Source organism: Talpa occidentalis, unplaced genomic scaffold, assembly GCF_014898055.3.
Source record: "Talpa occidentalis isolate TD23 unplaced genomic scaffold, MPIMG_talOcc4v2.1 talOcc4.4, whole genome shotgun sequence".
NCBI classification, from domain to species: domain Eukaryota; kingdom Metazoa; phylum Chordata; class Mammalia; order Eulipotyphla; family Talpidae; genus Talpa; species Talpa occidentalis.
In genome coordinates, this window is record NW_023604295.1 from 131,486,518 (window position 1) to 131,503,117 (window position 16,600).

General features: G+C 42.4%; 1 protein-coding gene across 3 annotated transcripts; it reads left to right on the plus strand.

Moving 5' to 3' along the window:
- The first annotated feature begins 544 nt into the window (after positions 1 to 544).
- On the plus strand, positions 545 to 15,546 carry MSMO1 (methylsterol monooxygenase 1). Of its 3 annotated transcripts, none has more exons than XM_037526409.2 (6): positions 545 to 634; positions 7,035 to 7,320; positions 9,353 to 9,501; positions 10,519 to 10,645; positions 12,489 to 12,643; positions 14,416 to 15,546. In XM_037526409.2, exons 2-6 carry the CDS (start codon positions 7,066 to 7,068, stop codon positions 14,609 to 14,611), a joined length of 882 nt encoding a protein of 293 aa, XP_037382306.1. In that variant the 5' UTR covers positions 545 to 634; positions 7,035 to 7,065; the 3' UTR covers positions 14,612 to 15,546. The 3 variants fall into 3 exon arrangements, with proteins under 3 accessions (XP_037382306.1, XP_054557013.1, XP_054557012.1); XM_054701038.1 differs by lacking the exon at positions 545 to 634 and adding an exon at positions 3,037 to 3,057; XM_054701037.1 differs by lacking the exon at positions 545 to 634 and adding an exon at positions 3,569 to 3,591.
- The last annotated feature ends 1,054 nt before the right edge of the window (positions 15,547 to 16,600 follow it).

Consider the following 16,600-nt stretch of genomic DNA (forward strand, 5'->3'; position numbering starts at 1 on the left):
GGACCCCTGGACCAGTGAGTGTTGCACGCACCCGGTTTTCTTAAAGGATGCTCGGGCGGTGCGGATCGGGGCGCGGAACGTGGACGTCTTGGGGCGAGGAGCGCGGGGCGGTGAGCCCCGCAGATGGGGTGATTCCTTGCCGCTCTTCTGTCCTGGGTCTGGAGGCCCCGGGGGCGGGGGACGGGGTCCCTCTCGGAAGGCGCGGGCGGCGGCCGCCGAGCCCGCGCGGTACCGCCGTTGCCATGGCGACCCCCGCGGCGGCGCGCTGGGCGGGGCGCGGAGCAGCCGTGCGGCCCGCCTCCTCGTGCGGGACCCGCCCCGACGCTTCCCCGCCCCGCGGCGCGCCGCGGCGCCCGCCATTGGCCGGCCGCCTCGGTCTCACGATCCTCACTTCATCCGCGCAGCCAATGGCTGGGGCGCTTGGGATTCTTGCGCGCGAGTCACATGAGGCGGGCCACAGCGCGGGCCAATCACAGAGCCCGGGGGGAGGGGCGGGCGCCCTCGCCGGCCAATCACAAGCAAGAGGAACTCGCAGGCCCTTCCTCCCCAGGTCCGTCCCCACGCCCGGAGGGGACCATTCAAAGGCTCCGCACCTGGCCGGGCTGGGTGCGGCCATTCCCGCGCGTCCGTCCAGGTGAGCACCCGGAAGCGAGGCTCTCGGGCGGGCGGGGGCGCAGGTGGGCTCCAGCCCGACGGCCCCGGGCTGGAGGGGAGCAGGACGCGGGTGCGCCGTCGGGGCGGGACGCCGACCCCGACCCCGGGGCTGGGGCTGCGGGGCTGGGCGGGCGCAGAAACGGGAGAAAACGAGGGAAATTCTTGAATGATGGGGCTGGACGGGGGCGCGTTTCTGGTCCCTTAAAACTTCACGGTCGTCGGGAAACGGGCGTATTAGAGACAGTTACGCCGCCGGGGGATGGTGGTGAAAGTTTTACCAAACCCAGCCTGGACGGGTTGGGGGGCGCTTTGTGGGGTCGGGACGGGCCTGGCAGGGGGGGTTACCGCGGGCTGCTTGGGAGTCGAACCCGAGAAGACGACCTGGAGCGAACGCTTTCTTGCTTGGACTGAGAGGAGCAAAGCGCCGCAGCAGGAGGGGAGGGTAGTGACTTGGAGAAGACAAAGTGTAGCAAAGTCAGAGCGAGTTGGGGAGCGTAGACAGGTGTGCCCAGGCGTGTCTTGATCGCTGGGGGTTTTAATTTTTATCCACAGGGGTGAGGCACTGCCTTGGACTTTAAAGGTTTGAAGAACGGGGTTAGCAGAGTTAGGTTCCATCTTGGCATGATGTGGTGGGGGTACTTAGAAGGACAAGCTGGGAGGCAGGACACCTCCAGTCAAGGAGGGAACTGTTTTCCTCAGGGTTATCATCCAAGGCCCAGGGCCAAAGGATTGACTCTGGCTGATGTCAGAGACAGCTAATCTCCAAGGTTTCTCAGAATCCACAGATAATGAAATTTCTTAATTCTAAGAGATAGGCTTCTAGACAGCTTGCCCAAGAATGGGCAAAGAAAGAGAAAATTCAGTTTCTCTCCCCTCTTCTGTGTTTTCCTTTTGTTGGGTTGACAACCATGTATCCATCTCCCCCCTCCTTGTGTTTGGAGAGCATATTTCCAGATTTTCATTAAGCCAAGTGGTTCTAAATTGGGGGAAAGTTTAAACACTCAACCCAGGAGGCAAAATTAAGAAAGACTTAGAACTTTCTACCTGAGATGACTAACCTGGTGATGTAGCTCGTCAGGTTGGGATTTGTAGGAATGGGAGGCATTTGGGCAGAGATTTCCAACTAGAGTTCAGAACTTCAGTTCCTGAAGTTTTGGACATGTTGACTTTGTTGTATCTCTGTACTATCTAATGGGGGGGGGTGTGTCTGTGCACTTTTGAATAATCAGAATTTAGATTTCAGGGGGGTGGGTTGCGGATATCAGCAGACAAACGGGAAATCGGAAGATTGCCTAAGGTAATCTGCACTCCTTAGGAATAAAGAAAGCATCACCAGGAAATCTCAGCCACGGTTTTTGTGTTTCTCAAAAGTGTCCCCCAGGGCCCAAAAAACCAGAAGGTGCTGTGTCCTTTCTCAATTCCTAGTTGAAGCTGCATATCTGATGTTCTTCCGACTCAACACATCCCCTTGTTCACTGCCCCCCACAACCCTCTTCACTCTCTTTTAATATGGTCACACACACCCCACCCCATCCCTCTTTTGCAGGTCTCACTTCAAGTGGCAGCTTCCTCTGGAACTCTTTCCTGGTCCTCTTTGTTGTCTTAGCTCTGGTTCCAACCCTTCCTTTACTGTTCTTGTCAGATAATTTTATGATAGCCTCGTTACTTCTCTCTGTTCCTCACTAGGTGTTATGTTATGGAGTCAGGTGTGTGGGCAGCAGCTAGCACAGCACAAGTGCAAACTAAACTAGTGATTCACCTGTGAATCCTAAGCACCAAGGAAAGAACGAAGTATCAGATTTTCCAGATTGGTCACATGTTTGTTGGATTTGTCAGACGAGAGATCCAGCGTGATCTCAGTAAGAGAGCGGGTTCAGTGCTGTGATGAGAATTGGAGGCAAGTGGTAACGGCTGAGAGTAAGTGGGAAATGTGAACAGGACACCTGCATAGAGACTCTTTCAGGAGACTTGGGTATATTTGCCTCATAATATTTATCATGTGCTTTATTATGTATGATCATAGTATAGCAGTGGGGGAGAGTCAGGCTCCCCCATTTAGCATTTTGGTAAAAGTTGCTTAATCTTTTAAACTTCAGTTTTTCATTTATAAGATGATGGGTAGTAAAAGTACCTGCTTTATGGAAGTATGTTAAGGGAACACAGTTCTTGGCGTATAAGAAGGGCTCAGTAATTGTTAGCTTCTTGTAGCTGCTGCGTGCTGGGTCCCCTAAATATTTCACATGCCTCTGTTCTTGACTCATTAGAAGAACTATTGTTATTCATTGCCCCCAAAATTATTGAGGTATAATTGACAAAAATGTTAAGTCTAGGTGATTTGGTATACTTCTACACCATCTAGTTACTTTTGTTATTCTTTACCTTTTGCAGATGATAAAACTGAAGGTCAGAGTGGTTGCAAGGCACACTGCTTATCACATCATTGGCAATGATCTCATGAAAGATAAGGACAGTTTTGTTTGGATTTTGTAATATAGAAGCTCAGTGGCTGTCCGGAGCCGTCCGGAGTATGTGCCATGTTGCATATGCGTGCCATGAGTTCGCTTTACCGTTTCGCCTTTGGCCTTTGGAGAACCACAGGTTTTTCCTGTAAAGCACATGAGACTGGGAGGTACGGGGGGAGGAGCTACGAGGGATAAGAAAGGAACTGCAAGAGAGGCGAAAGGGACTGCGAGGAGATAGGCAAGGGTTACTGCGAGAGGAGCAGAGAGAAGGCCAGGGAAGTAAGAAAGACAGGGAAAAGTAAAAGAGAAGGAAAAGGAAAAATAAAGAAGCAAACGCTAGCGTCAAGTCGTCAAGCCCCTCATTTCAATCCTCAGCCCTTCTCTTTCCGTGCCTCCGAATCCCACGGGTCGGGACAGGTGGCGCCCAGCGCGGGGCACGGAAAAGAACGAAGGAACCGCTGAAGGACCAGCTGTGGTGAGCCGGCAAGTAAAGTAAAGTAAAGTAAGGTAGCTGGGATTCATGGGCAATTCAATGTCCAAGGGGCAGTTAGTTATTTCCCTGGAAGCTCTCCTAAAAGAGTTTGGGGTTCCTCTCAGTAGAAAAATTCTTAAAGGATTTGTAGAGACCCTTAGTATTACTAGTAAATGGTTTCTGAAGCAGGATCAGGTCGATAGTGACAATTGGAATAAGGTAAAAGGAGATATTGTCTTGCATCAGCAATTATATGGCCTTGAGTCTCTTCCTGGCACTACTTTGACGGTCTGGAGAGTGGTGGGAGATGCTTTTAATGCCGGTGGCACTGCTGCCACTCAGTTAGCCACTGAGGCCGTCAGGACAGCGAGACAAACGGAGGAAGAAGATAGAAGTTCCATTATGAGTTCTACATCGGATGCAGAAACACCCCGATGGGTTCCTGCTCGATTGGTTCGGTTTGTCAATATACCTGACCCTGCTAACATCGATGACACAAGCGTCCCAGATGTTAGTACGATGGGCGATTGTGCATCAGCTGCCGTTTTTGCTCCTCACTGATCGTCATGATTCCACTTTTCCGCAAGTATTGGTCTGGTTTTTAAGCCATTGGATAGTGCCCCGTTGGGCCAGGGTGAGGTGAAATTATTTAATGACATTTATTCTGTAAATATTAGTTCTACCATTGAATAATTTGTTAGTATTCAGAATAATAGATTATAGAGTTTGTCTGTTGCTGTCTGTCTGTCCCCTCCTTTCTTTTTTGTCCTCCCCAATAATGCAGGAGATGCCACTGTGTTGAGTTGTTCAACAGAGACCTGCGTCCTCTTTGCCTCCTGGGCCCGGAGTGCGGAGAGAGCAGTGATCGTTCGTCTACCTCCTATTTTAGTCATGTCCGTGGATGTTTCTGCACACTTTCCCCTGTTCTACCTAGGAGGAGACGTGATTTTAGCATCACTGCAGCTATTGTCGCCGTTTCAATAGCAGTGGCCGCGGCTGCGGCTGCTGCCGCCGTTGCTGTCACTCAAGCTGCTGTAAATACGGACACTATGGACAATTTAGCTGCCGGTGTGGCTTCTGCGTTGTCAACACAGTAATATATGAATGGACATTTGCAGAATGGACTTTTTATGTTTGGTCAGCAGTTAGCTAATGTAAAAAGGGATAGACACAATTTTGTTAATTGCTCACATACCTTGTAACCCTCTGTACAGTTTTATTTGTGTTACCCCTCTTACGGGTGAGGGTCTCATTGCCTGGTTTAGAGGACTCCTCTCAGAGTTGTAAGCTTGGGGCAGGGTGGTAGCCTTAGCTCTTGGCTTTTTGTGCATTCGGCTTGTGGTTTCTCCGTCGGCTACGGAAGTAAAGAACTATTGTGCTATTGCGATCAGGCAAGTACTTGGCACCATGATACTTGACCAGGACTCCCCAGTGGCACCTGGATGGGTCACCTTAGTCTTAGAGAACCTGTGAGCCAAAGACGGGTAAGGCTGGTTATGGGATGTGCCAACCTAAGACAGGCCAGGTGTCTCATTTAAAAGAAAAAAGGGGGAGATGTCCGGAGCCGCCCGGAGTATGTGCCATGTTGCATATGCGTGCCATGAGTTCGCTTTACCGTTTCGCCTTTGGCCTTTGGAGAACCACAGGTTTTTCCTGTAAAGCACATGAGACTGGGAGGTACGGGGGGAGGAGCTACGAGGGATAAGAAAGGAACCGCAAGAGAGGCGAAAGGGACTGCGAGGAGACTGTAAGGAGATAGGCAAGGGTTACTGCGAGAGGAGCAGAGAGAAGGCCAGGGAAGGTAGAAAGACAGGGAAAAGTAAAAGAGAAGGAAAAGGAAAAATAAAGAAGCAAACGCTAGCGTCAAGTCGTCAAGCCCCTCATTTCAATCCTCAGCCCTTCTCTTTCCGTGCCTCCGAATCCCGCGGGTCGGGACAAGTGGCAACCAGCTAGCATGAGTGGAAAGCTGGATGGCAAGGGGCTGAGCTGTGGGAGGAGAGCTTAACTGCCAGAGATGTCCTGTTGAGTTTTTCTTTGAGAAGGAATTAGGTTAGTTCAAAGGAAGAAACAGCACAGTTGCTTGAGGAAGAGATGACAGGTGTTTGGAAAACTTTTCTCAAGAAAGGAAGACATATTTAAACTTGAGAGGATGGACTCTAAGGAGGGAAAGATGAGAGAAAATGACAGATAAAGTCTTGATGAGTCAGATGAGAATACAATACCTCTCTTAGAGGAGAAGGTGAGTGAGCCAAGAGAGATTTTAAACTTGGGGTGGCACAGAATGTAACACTATGGTTGTCATGGTCTGAGTCATTTGAGAATGAGTAGAACAAAGAAAGTATGCACAGTGAATTTGGAGGCCCAAGGAAGTTGGCTACATTGCCAGTATCTTCTGTAAGAATGAAGTGTATTCATTTTGAGTTGTGGTAGCTACTGGAATAGTCTTCAAAGATAATACTCATGTCCCCATCAACAGTGTGTAATGATACCTGTCTCCCCAAATTGTCACCCTTAGCAATACCAAGGACTGGGCACTAGGAAACTTTGGAAGATTTTTTTGTTTGTGGGTACATTTCTTGAGTGAAACTGAACTGCTTATTTGTTCATGAGCATTTGCATTTATTTTTCTGTAAGTCACCTATGGGTGGCCTTTGTCATCTTTTCTGCTAGATTTTCAGTCATTTACTAGTGCACACTTTGCAGCCCTTTGTCATGTGTTGAAATATTTTTTCCAGTTTCTCATTTGTTCTTTGGCTTTATCATTTTCTTACTCCCCGTTGAGAAGTAATTAATTTTTATGTAACCTTGTTTGTCAGGCTTTTTCTCCATAGGCTCATTTGGTTTTAAGTTACAGTTTTAAATCCCACCATCACTCATTGAATTGAGAAGTTTTTACATGGAAACCACATTAAAAATAGCTCACAACTCTTTTTTTTTTTTTTTAAGATTTATTTATTTATGCATGCAAGAACTGGGTTATAGGCCAGAGATGAGAGGGGTGAGAGAATTCACCAGAGACAGAGCAGGGAACAGAACAGGCAGAAAGACTGAAATACACTGCTGAGGGGAGCAGTGGGCGAGACAGGAGAGGTCTGCTGTGCCATTTGGGTATCTCCCTGGCCAGCTGGAGATCGAACTTGCTGCTGCAAAGGCTGTGGATAGCTTCATAGTGCTGTGTTTAACCCCTTGCGCCACCAGGGGGGCCCTAAAAGTAGTTGACAACTCTTGATCCATTGTTGGTCTTTTAGATCCTGCTCTAGAAAGTTCACTTGTGGCTTTTCAATCCATAGTTTCAAGTGGCGGTGGGGATGACATCCAATAGACTGGACTTGTTAATCACACTGTTAGGGCCTGAGACATCGTGTTCCCTTAGTAATTGTTATTTGTAAAGACTGTTTTCTTAGAATTTTGTTTAACTTTGCTTGTTTATATCTTTATATTCACAGAATTGTAGGACGATCTGCAGAGATTTGGAAAATGGCAACAAATGAAAGTGTCAGCATCTTTAGTTCAGCATTCTTGGCTGTGGAATATGCAGATTCTCTTCTCCCTGAGAATCCTCTGCAAGAACCATTTAAAAATGCTTGGAACTACATGTTGAATAATTATACAAAGTTCCAGATTGCAACATGGGGGTCCCTGATCGTTCATGAGGCCCTTTATTTCTTATTCTGTTTACCTGGATTTTTGTTTCAGTTTATACCATACATGAAAAAGTACAAAATTCAAAAGGTGAGTGTGATGTCCTTGCAGTGCAATGTTGCCAGTAGTGTCACTGAATATTTTAAAAGCAAATATAACTTTTGAGAGACTCTAGACCAGGGCTGACCAATAGAATTATAATGAAGGTACATGTGTGATTTAAAACGTTCTAGTAAAACACATAAAAAGACATCAGGAAATTAATTTGTATAATCTATTTGACATAGTAAATCTGTTATTTCATATTCTCATTCTCATAACAACTCTTCAAAATCTGGAGTATATTTTGCACTATGTTTAGTTCCCCTCCATTTAGACCAGAAATATTTAAATGCTCACTAGCCACTGTTGCTAGTTGCTACCATATTGGGCTGAGCAACCCTAGATCATTATTGATAATGTTTCCAGAATAATTTGTTAAATTGTGCTTCAAGTAGATATGATGACAATCTTCTTTGGGTTTTTAAATTTTACTTGGTAAGCTAGCTCACAGGAAAGTTAGGGGGATTTGTGTGTATTATTTTACAGTTCACTCTAACCCCTGATATCTCAGTCTCTCAGTGTATGTTAATATTCTAAGACTTTGATCAGTATTACTAAAAGTGTTGTGTTTTCCCTAAATATATGGTGGTAGTTCTCTAACATTTGTGTCATCCTTAATAAGGAGGTGATGATGTTCTTTGTCCCTAGGTATTTGCTCTAAAGCACTAAACTCTTCTTGAGAGCCCACTATGCGTGCCAATGTGTTGAGATGTGCATATGACTTTTCTCAGTGTTATGCAAAGCAGTGGACACTATTGACAAGTACATTAATGAGCTTGGCATGTTTCAGAAGGGAATCTGGACTAGCTTATTAGAGAAAGCGATGATTTACCAGCACTTGATAAGCCCATGATAGTTTCTATTGCTTTCTGTTCACTTGCCTAAAAAGTCATGCCAACTAGACCGTGAGGACACCCAGTCCTGTGGAAAGTACTGGTCTTTGGAGACTAATCTGCAGTCAAGGTCTGGTTGTGAGGCAGTTTCTCTGTTTTGCTCAGTCTGGAAGCTTCCTGGCTTCTCCCAGTGTCACTTTAAGCAAGTACCAACGTTGATGCTCCCTGGGGGGAGAGTGCAGAGGTCAGGTCACCAGACACCTAGCAAAAGGGGTAAGAACAGAGGGCTAAGGGGGAAGGAATTAAAGAGAATTGGCCCAAAGGAGAGCATCCTGTCACCTAAGGGACACATTGATTCCAAAGTGCTTTTTAGGGCCTCCCCGGTGGCGCAGTGGTTGAGCTCTGGGCTGCGAAGCTGCCCGCAGCCTCTGCAGCGCTGGTTTGATCCCCAGCCGCCAATAAGGGTCCCACATGGCGCAGCAGACCTCTCATGTCTCACCCCTTGCTCCCCTCAGCAGTGTATTTCATCAGTCTGCCTGTTGTGTTCCCCGCTCTGGCTCTGGTGAATTCTCTCACTCTCCAGCTCTTCTGACTGTACCCGGTGCTTGTATGAATAAATAAATCTTTAAAAAAAAAAAAGTGCTTTTTAGATCAGGGCCTGCTTTTGAAAGGCAGAATCATTCTGGGAGTGAGTGCTGCCAGATGACTCTAAGCATCAATTTACCTGTGTAAAATACCATTCATCCAGTACCGCATGAATGGCCACTTCAATAATTGTGGGAGGTGGGGGGCAGGTCCCCAACCCTAATCTTAGCACATTTCTTCTCAGAAATTCCTCGTAAACGAATTGAATGACCTGTGGGCAGCAAAGACTGGCTGAGTTATTCCTTCTATATGTTTCTTGGTTTGTTTGAAATCATTATGAGTGTTAAACCTGGGTTTGTCTACAATTCCTTTACCTATTTTACGTAGTGATAATAGTTGTCAGGAGTTTAGAAGGGGAGGATGTTGTGATTCACAGGCCTTAGTTACTATAACACAGAAATTAATATAGAATTCATGTAACAGAACAAATGAATAGAATTAAGGTCTCATGGAAACATTAGAGGGAAAAATATCTTCACTTCTCGTCAGGCTGCCCTGATTGCAGAGGCTTGTGCTAAACACTGATTTTTTTTTCCTCATAGGATAAACCGGAAACATGGGAAGGCCAATGGAAATGTTTAAAAGTTATTCTCTTCAATCATTTTTGTATCCAGCTCCCTTTGATTTGTGGAACCTATTATTTTACAGAATATTTCGGTATTCCTTATGAATGGGAAAGAATGCCAAGATGGTATGTAATAAATATGGGATGTTTATACTCAGTCATGAGTCTGTTACCTAGTATTATTACCTAATTGTTACCTAGTATTGTTACCTAAATATTCAGATCTATTTAGTGTTTCTCTTTTTTCATTTGGTTAATATTTGTATAAATAAAATGCGGAATGTGAACCATTGTAGAAAGTTAAAATGTTCCCATTTTTACAAATATAATTTGATGTACTATTTGACTGCAGCTTCTTGCACCAAACGTTTCTGTAGCATGCTTTTTATGAAGGTGTACAGAAACGTGCTTATGCTAAGAAAAAGCACATTACATTTTAACTCTAAAATGAATTTTAAAAATGAGAGAAAAGTTCGTGAGATTTATATAAATTGTATCTATACAAACATGGTCTGAGCACAAGTCTTCAACTATCTGTTTCTGATATAACCTGAATATAGATATACCAGTGTAGATAAACATTTTTTATATAATGTATATTCAACATATAAGTGTCCATTTGTGTATAAAACACTTTTTGCCCATTTCACTTATGTCCTCATCTTTGGTGGGAATAAAAATGATGATTTGAGGGCCACCCCTGGTGGCGCAGCGGTTGAGCACTGGGCTGCGAGGCTGCCCCCAGCCTCTGCAGTGCCGGTTCGTTGCCTAGCTGCCGGCGAGGGTCCCACCAAAAAAAAAAAGAAAAGAAAAAAGATGATTTGACTATTATTAATCTTGCTTTAAGTCCTTCAGTAATAGTACTTTTATCTTGGAAACTTTGAAGTTGTTTCTTCACTCTGACTTTATCCATATATTACCTAGCATTGGTATAGTATCTGTCTCTTTAACCCTCAGGTGATATTGTAGTGCTACCTTCTAGCTCATAGCTTGAGAGAATTTGTTGCTCAAGCTCTCCAAGTAGGTAAGTGGGTAAGTGGGTGTTTGGTTTCATGTAATGACTCAAGCAGCAATCCCAAATACAAACCTAGATTGTTTCAGTAAAAGTTGTTTCATGACCATTTCATTTTTTTTCTCTTAAAGGTACATGCTTTTGGGACAGTGCTTTCTCTGTGCCGTGATCGAGGATACCTGGCATTATTTCCTGCATAGACTCTTACACCACAAGAAACTGTATAAGCATATTCATAAAATGCATCATGAATATCAGGTATGTTAGAATTAAATTTAATACACTTCTTTTTCTATTGGAGACACAAAGTCATAATTTTTACCTCCTGGGGCTTTAAAAAAATTGTCAGTGATATTTTTATTTATGTTGGCATAATTGTAAGGAATATCACATGCATGCAAACACAAAGCCAGTTCTACAAATGCTTTTTAGTATGTAACTTCATGGTACATTGGGACATGATAGGAAAATGGTACACAGTCAGTCATCCAGAGCTCTTTCCTTCCACAGTTGGATATCTGGCTACAATCACATGAGGGTCATTTAAATGGGACAACAAAACTTCTAAAACAATTGCTGGCTTAGTTTTTGCTCATTCTCACTGCATGACTCACAAAAGGAGTGATTTTTTTTTTCCACAACTGCTTTGATGATGTGCTGTCAGCCTGGCTATGTCCTTATGTTCTGCATAATAGAAATCCATTATATGGTATTCTAAACCAGACTCCCCTTTCTTGGTAGAACAAATTTAGGTGTTTAAACCACAGTCAGAGTTCAAGTCAGTTGTTTAATGCCTCTACCTTAAACCATGCAAGACAGTTGTTAAGGTTGTTTTAAGAATATTCCTAGACTTTTTGATGTTTCATAGGATCAGGAAGTTATTTTTATTGAAAAATTTCTGTTATTTTTATATTTAGACTAGATATATAATCATACAGATAGAAACAGTATAACTTTATAAAACTACTTGCATAAATAAATTAGAATATATGTAGCAGTCAGGGTTTTCCAGAGAAACAGAATTGATAAGACATACACACAAAAAAGAGATTTATTTTAAGGAATTGGCTCATGCAATTGTGGGTCCTGGCAGGAATTACAAGAGTCAGTGTTATGCACAATGGAATACTACTCAGCAATCAAAAAGATAAACTCATGCCATTTGCAGCAGCATGGATGGAGCTGGAGGGGATTATGCTCAGTGAAATAAGCCAGAAGGAAAAAGAAAAAATATCAGATGGTTTCACTTATAGGAGGAATATAGGGGAACCAAATAAGAGATCTGAAAAAAAAAAAATACTAATAGAAGAACAAAGTAACAGGCAACTATAAATCAGACAATCTACAGTGTTGAGGGAGGGAGAGGGATCAAAACAGGGGTGAGAAGAGCATAAGAGACTATGGGATGGTGCATGGGTAAATTGGTGGTAGGAATTTTACAGGGACTACACCTGAGAGGAGAAAGCATATACTGTACAAAAAGGAACAATGATGTAAAATAAATATAAACAAATTAACTAAAAAAAGAAAAAAATCAGTATTGTGGTCTTGCACCTGAATTCCACAGGCAGCAGGCTGGATATATAGGAAACCTCAGTCTTTGCTTTCAAGATCTTTTTTTTTTTTTAAGATTGATTTATTTATGCATACAAGAGCTAGGGTACAGGCCAGAGGTGTGGGGAGTGGGGTGAGAGGATTCACCAGAGACACAGCGGAGAACAGAACAGAAGATCTACTGAAATACACTGCTTCGGGGAGCAGCGGGTGAGACAGGAGAGGTCTGCTATACCATGTGGGTAGCTCCCTGGCTGGCCGGGAGTTGATCTTGTGCTGCAGTGGCTGTGGATTGCTTCATAGGCTGCATCTTAACCCTTGCGCCACCACGGTTAAGATCTTAACAAAATTGAATGAAGCCCACCTGCACTATGGAGGGTGATTCTCGTTTACTGAGTCTACTGAGGTAAATGTCAGTCACATCTAAAAAATACCTTCACAGCAACATCTAGACTAAGGATTTTGACCAAACAGTCAGGCATTGTAGCCTAGCCAAACTGACGCATATTAACCATCACAATGATTCAAGGTAGTCTGTTTATTTTAGGCTCCATTTGGATTAGAAGCAGAATATGCACATCCCCTGGAAACCTTAATTCTTGGAACTGGATTTTTCATTGGAATCATGCTTTTATGTGATCATGTGATTTTACTCTGGGCCTGGGTGTCCGTTCGCCTCTTGGAAACCATTGATGTCCATAGGTAAGCTGCGGTTCTTACTCTAGTGTAAGGGGTCATGAAATTCTTATTACCATGTTTCTAAGATTATCTTTAGTTCTAAGTAGGCCAAGAGGGGTAGTTAATCTTGTTAATACCGTTTTTAAAGAAACGAGCACAACCATTGCTTTGAGAAAATCATAAACGTTAAAATAATAGAGGTTTTTTTTTTTTTTTTTTAAAGATTATTTATGCATACAAGAACTGGGGTACAGGCCAGAGGTGTGGAGGGTGAGAGGATTCACCAGAGACAGTGGGGAGCAGAACGGGCATACCGACTGAAATACACTGCTGCTGAGGGGAGCAGTGGGCAAGACAGGAGAGGTCTGATGCGCCATGTGGGTAGCTCCCTGGTCGGGGATCAAACTCGTGCTGCAGTGGCCACGGACAGCTTCCTAGGTTGTGTCTTAACCCCTTGCGCCACCAGGGAGGCCCGGTTTGGTTTTTTTTTTACATCGCGGGCTATGGCTACTATCATTTTTACAGTGAGGATATATATTCATGTATTATTTTGTCAAATGAAATAAAATTTTGATAGTTACTACAAAATGGTCCTCCCAAAGGATCCCTATTTAGTTAACAGTCATTTTCTTTATGGCTTAGGGCTTTCTGGAAATACTGTTCAGATGAAAATTTTTTGATGATCTTAACATTTTGGTTAATGAAATATCGATTCAGGACCAGCAATTTTATCCTGTGATGAACCTAAATGCAACTTTTAGGTGGAAAAAAGAGACTGAAATATTCTGCCTTCATTGGCTGACAACATTTCTACTGTGATGAAAGCACTGTTTGTAATATGTACATACTTCACTTGCTTTCTTTTGATTGGAATACATTTTGTGGTAAATTATTTCTATTGACTGCCTTTCATAATGCCTAATTGTCCTGATTTTTCGTTATTTTAAATCCATTATATATTTATTGCGTTTTGACTTGGGACTTACTACTGTATCAATGAAAGTAGAATAACAAATTCTAGGAATTAATTTGAAACCACTGAAGTAGCAAAATTAATGCTTCCAATCCTAGACAGAGATTGTCTAGATAAATTGTAAGTTAGGACCTTGTCATTGTTTCCTTTCATTTTTCTTTTCTCCCTTCTTCCTTCTAAGCCTCCTAAAGGGAGGGAGGAAGGAGGGTGATTTAGGCCAGTATTATTGTGGCAATCAGGTCTTAGATTTCTAGCTATAAATAAAGCAGAATACCTGGGACTCTTTGAAATCATGCCCCCGCCCCCACTATAGAAAGCATGCTGGTATTTAATTAATCACGAGACATTTAATTCCAACTTGTCATTGCCAAGAAAGTGCTAGAAGTTGCTACACAGTGATTCTCTTATGTAACCTCCTTCATGCTTGATACTAATTTCATATAACTTTTCCTAAAAGACATGTAGTATGAACATTATAGACTGGTGAGAAAGCACTAAAATAGAAAAGTAATTCTTGAAAATCTGTGTCTTAAAGAGTCTTCACTCTAACCCCCAGTCCCTGAAGACTGATTGGTAGGTAGATATAAAATACGTAATTTCCATAGACATTTCAAGATTAAATAATTCTTAAAGTGGTTTCTTGAATATGTACCATTTTCCCTAAGTTTTTGTCTTGTAAACATGTCAGAAATGAAGTGACTTAGGTAAAGTGGAAAGTTACTTGAATTCATTAGGGAACATGCAACTATCAATGAAAACGTCAGTTATTTGAGGTGTTTTTCTTTCTTTCCCTTAATGATCATGTGTATCATTTTCATTTCAGTGGTTACCATATTCCCATAAACCCTTTAAACCTCATCCCCTTCTATGCTGGTTCTCGGCATCATGATTTCCACCACATGAACTTCGTGGGGAACTATGCCTCGACATTTACGTGGTGGGATAGACTTCTTGGAACGGAATCTCAATATGCTGCCTACAAGGAAAAGATGAAGAAGCTCGAGAAAAAGACTGAGTAAATATTTCATATAAACCCTTCTGAAGATACACATTTTCCTGATTCAAAGCTAGTAGCTAACATTGCTTCTGGGGAACAGAAATAAGCGTGTGTTTTGGCTGCTAAGTGATTAGAAGAACATTAATTATCTTTAATTATCTTCCTAATGGGAACTTTTTCTACTTTACATACAAGTTCTGTATGTGTAGAAATAAGCAAATAAATATTTAAGTATAATTTTCATGAACCTTTTTTAAAGACTGTCGCTGATCTTACAAAAGGTTTTAAGTAATGGAAGAAGTATTAATCTGTGTCCTTCCCACCAGTAATACAATAGGCTTAGGTTGAAATTGGCCTTTAAATCTTAAATATATAGTGGTCAAAACATTGACCAATGTGTTGACCTCATATTGAACTTCAAATATTTTTTTGAATTTGCCTAAGAGCAAAATATCATGATTGAAGGACATCAGTTGTTACAGTATGAGTGAGGCTGCTGATTCAGGAAGAGCTGGCAACAAGAATTACCACTCTTGTCCGGCGCTGACCAAATTGGAACAATTCTCTTTCTTTCAGGAGTCCTTTTTTGATCACAGTGTGCGCTACTAGCATCTGTAAATTAAGGCATTCTGTGCCAATGTGAGTGAAGTATTTTAAAAGTGTAATGGTTTGGGGGTTACTTGAATTTTTCAAAATATTGAGCTTTATTTACCCTTTCATTTATGTATATCAAATTTTCATTAATACTTAAAGCTGTGTCCTGAGCTTTTGTGAACTGACTTGGTATCTTTGCACTTTGAGCTGTTGAAATAAATGAGTTTTGTCTGATTATTTGGTTTCCAGTTTTGAACATCAGCTGTCACCTTTTAGTGTTATAAGGAAAATTATGGAAATCCTTGTAGTGATTAAGTTTTATTTTTAAAAAGGGGCGGTAATTCTATTTTTAAGTGCTTTGTAGCAAAATGTTTTTTGCAGCTTCATTTATTTTATTTTTCAATATTATGTTTTGGTATTGTGAGAAATTCCATTGACCTAATAAGGTGGAGGATATCGAAGTAGCTCTTTCCTCTGCTTAGAAAATATCTATTTTCTGTTCCAGATGGTAGAATAGAGCTAAAATATATAGGGCTGGTTTGATCTCCAGTTTCTAGATTCTAACTTAAGAGTTTATAATTCTTAGTATATGGTGATAACAAATTGTTATTTTTTAAAATATGGAGCTAATTTCTGATAATTTTTTTTGAAAATTTAATTCAGTAAAGAAGTTCTGATTAGTATTCAAGAAGATAGAACTGACAGTTTTGCCGACATGTTTTCTAATTTGTTCCTGATTCATATGGCCCTTTTTGTACTCCCTTTCACACGTGTGTCATATTAGTGCATGACTGAGGGGTGCCCAAACTTAAAGGGTGCACCCTTTGAAAGGGATCTGGCCACTCGCATGCACACAGGCAAAGGAAACAGACTTTTGTATGAAAGATTTTTATTAGAATTGGTGTGCATAGAAGAAAGGATTTCAAACAACAGCAGACTCCGAAGATGACATATCCTCTCCTGGGTAAGTACCCAACTAAAGAGGCTTACCCCAAAGCCAGACCTTGAAGCCTGAAAGTTTGCCACAAGTCTAAGATACCTTTTGACAAGGCACCACAAGAAAAGCTTAAGGCAGGTCCAGAGACCTGGGACAGAAGGAGAAAGAAAATGCAGACTCAGTCTCATAATCCACAATGTGATCAAGGTAATGGCTGTCTCTGTCAAGGACCAAGAATGGTCTCTTTGTGTGTCTCCCTCTCCTCCAAGTATCTACATATCTCTCTTCCATGTGTGTGTTTAGTAAACATGTTAGCTCTTCTCAAATAGCAGTTTGGGTGCTGTACTTAAAGTTGTCTGTTTAATTAAAAAATACCTGTAGGAATTCTTTTATTGTCTCCTTTTCTCGCTACCTGGTACTGATGGAATGCATAGAATCTTAATTAGTATTGAAAAGTGACTCCCTTTCAGCACATGGGGA

What these genes read in the sequence shown, in the direction of transcription:
- MSMO1 (XM_037526409.2), top strand. Translation starts at nt 7,066, where the DNA reads ATGGCAACAAATGAAAGTGTCAGCATCTTTAGTTCAGCATTCTTGGCT. An exon ending in TGGGAAAGAATGCCAAGATG is followed by an intron (nt 9,502 to 10,518) that starts GTATGTAATAAA and finishes TTTCTCTTAAAG; the next exon opens with GTACATGCTTTTGGGACAGT. An exon ending in AAATGCATCATGAATATCAG is followed by an intron (nt 10,646 to 12,488) that starts GTATGTTAGAAT and finishes TGTTTATTTTAG; the next exon opens with GCTCCATTTGGATTAGAAGC.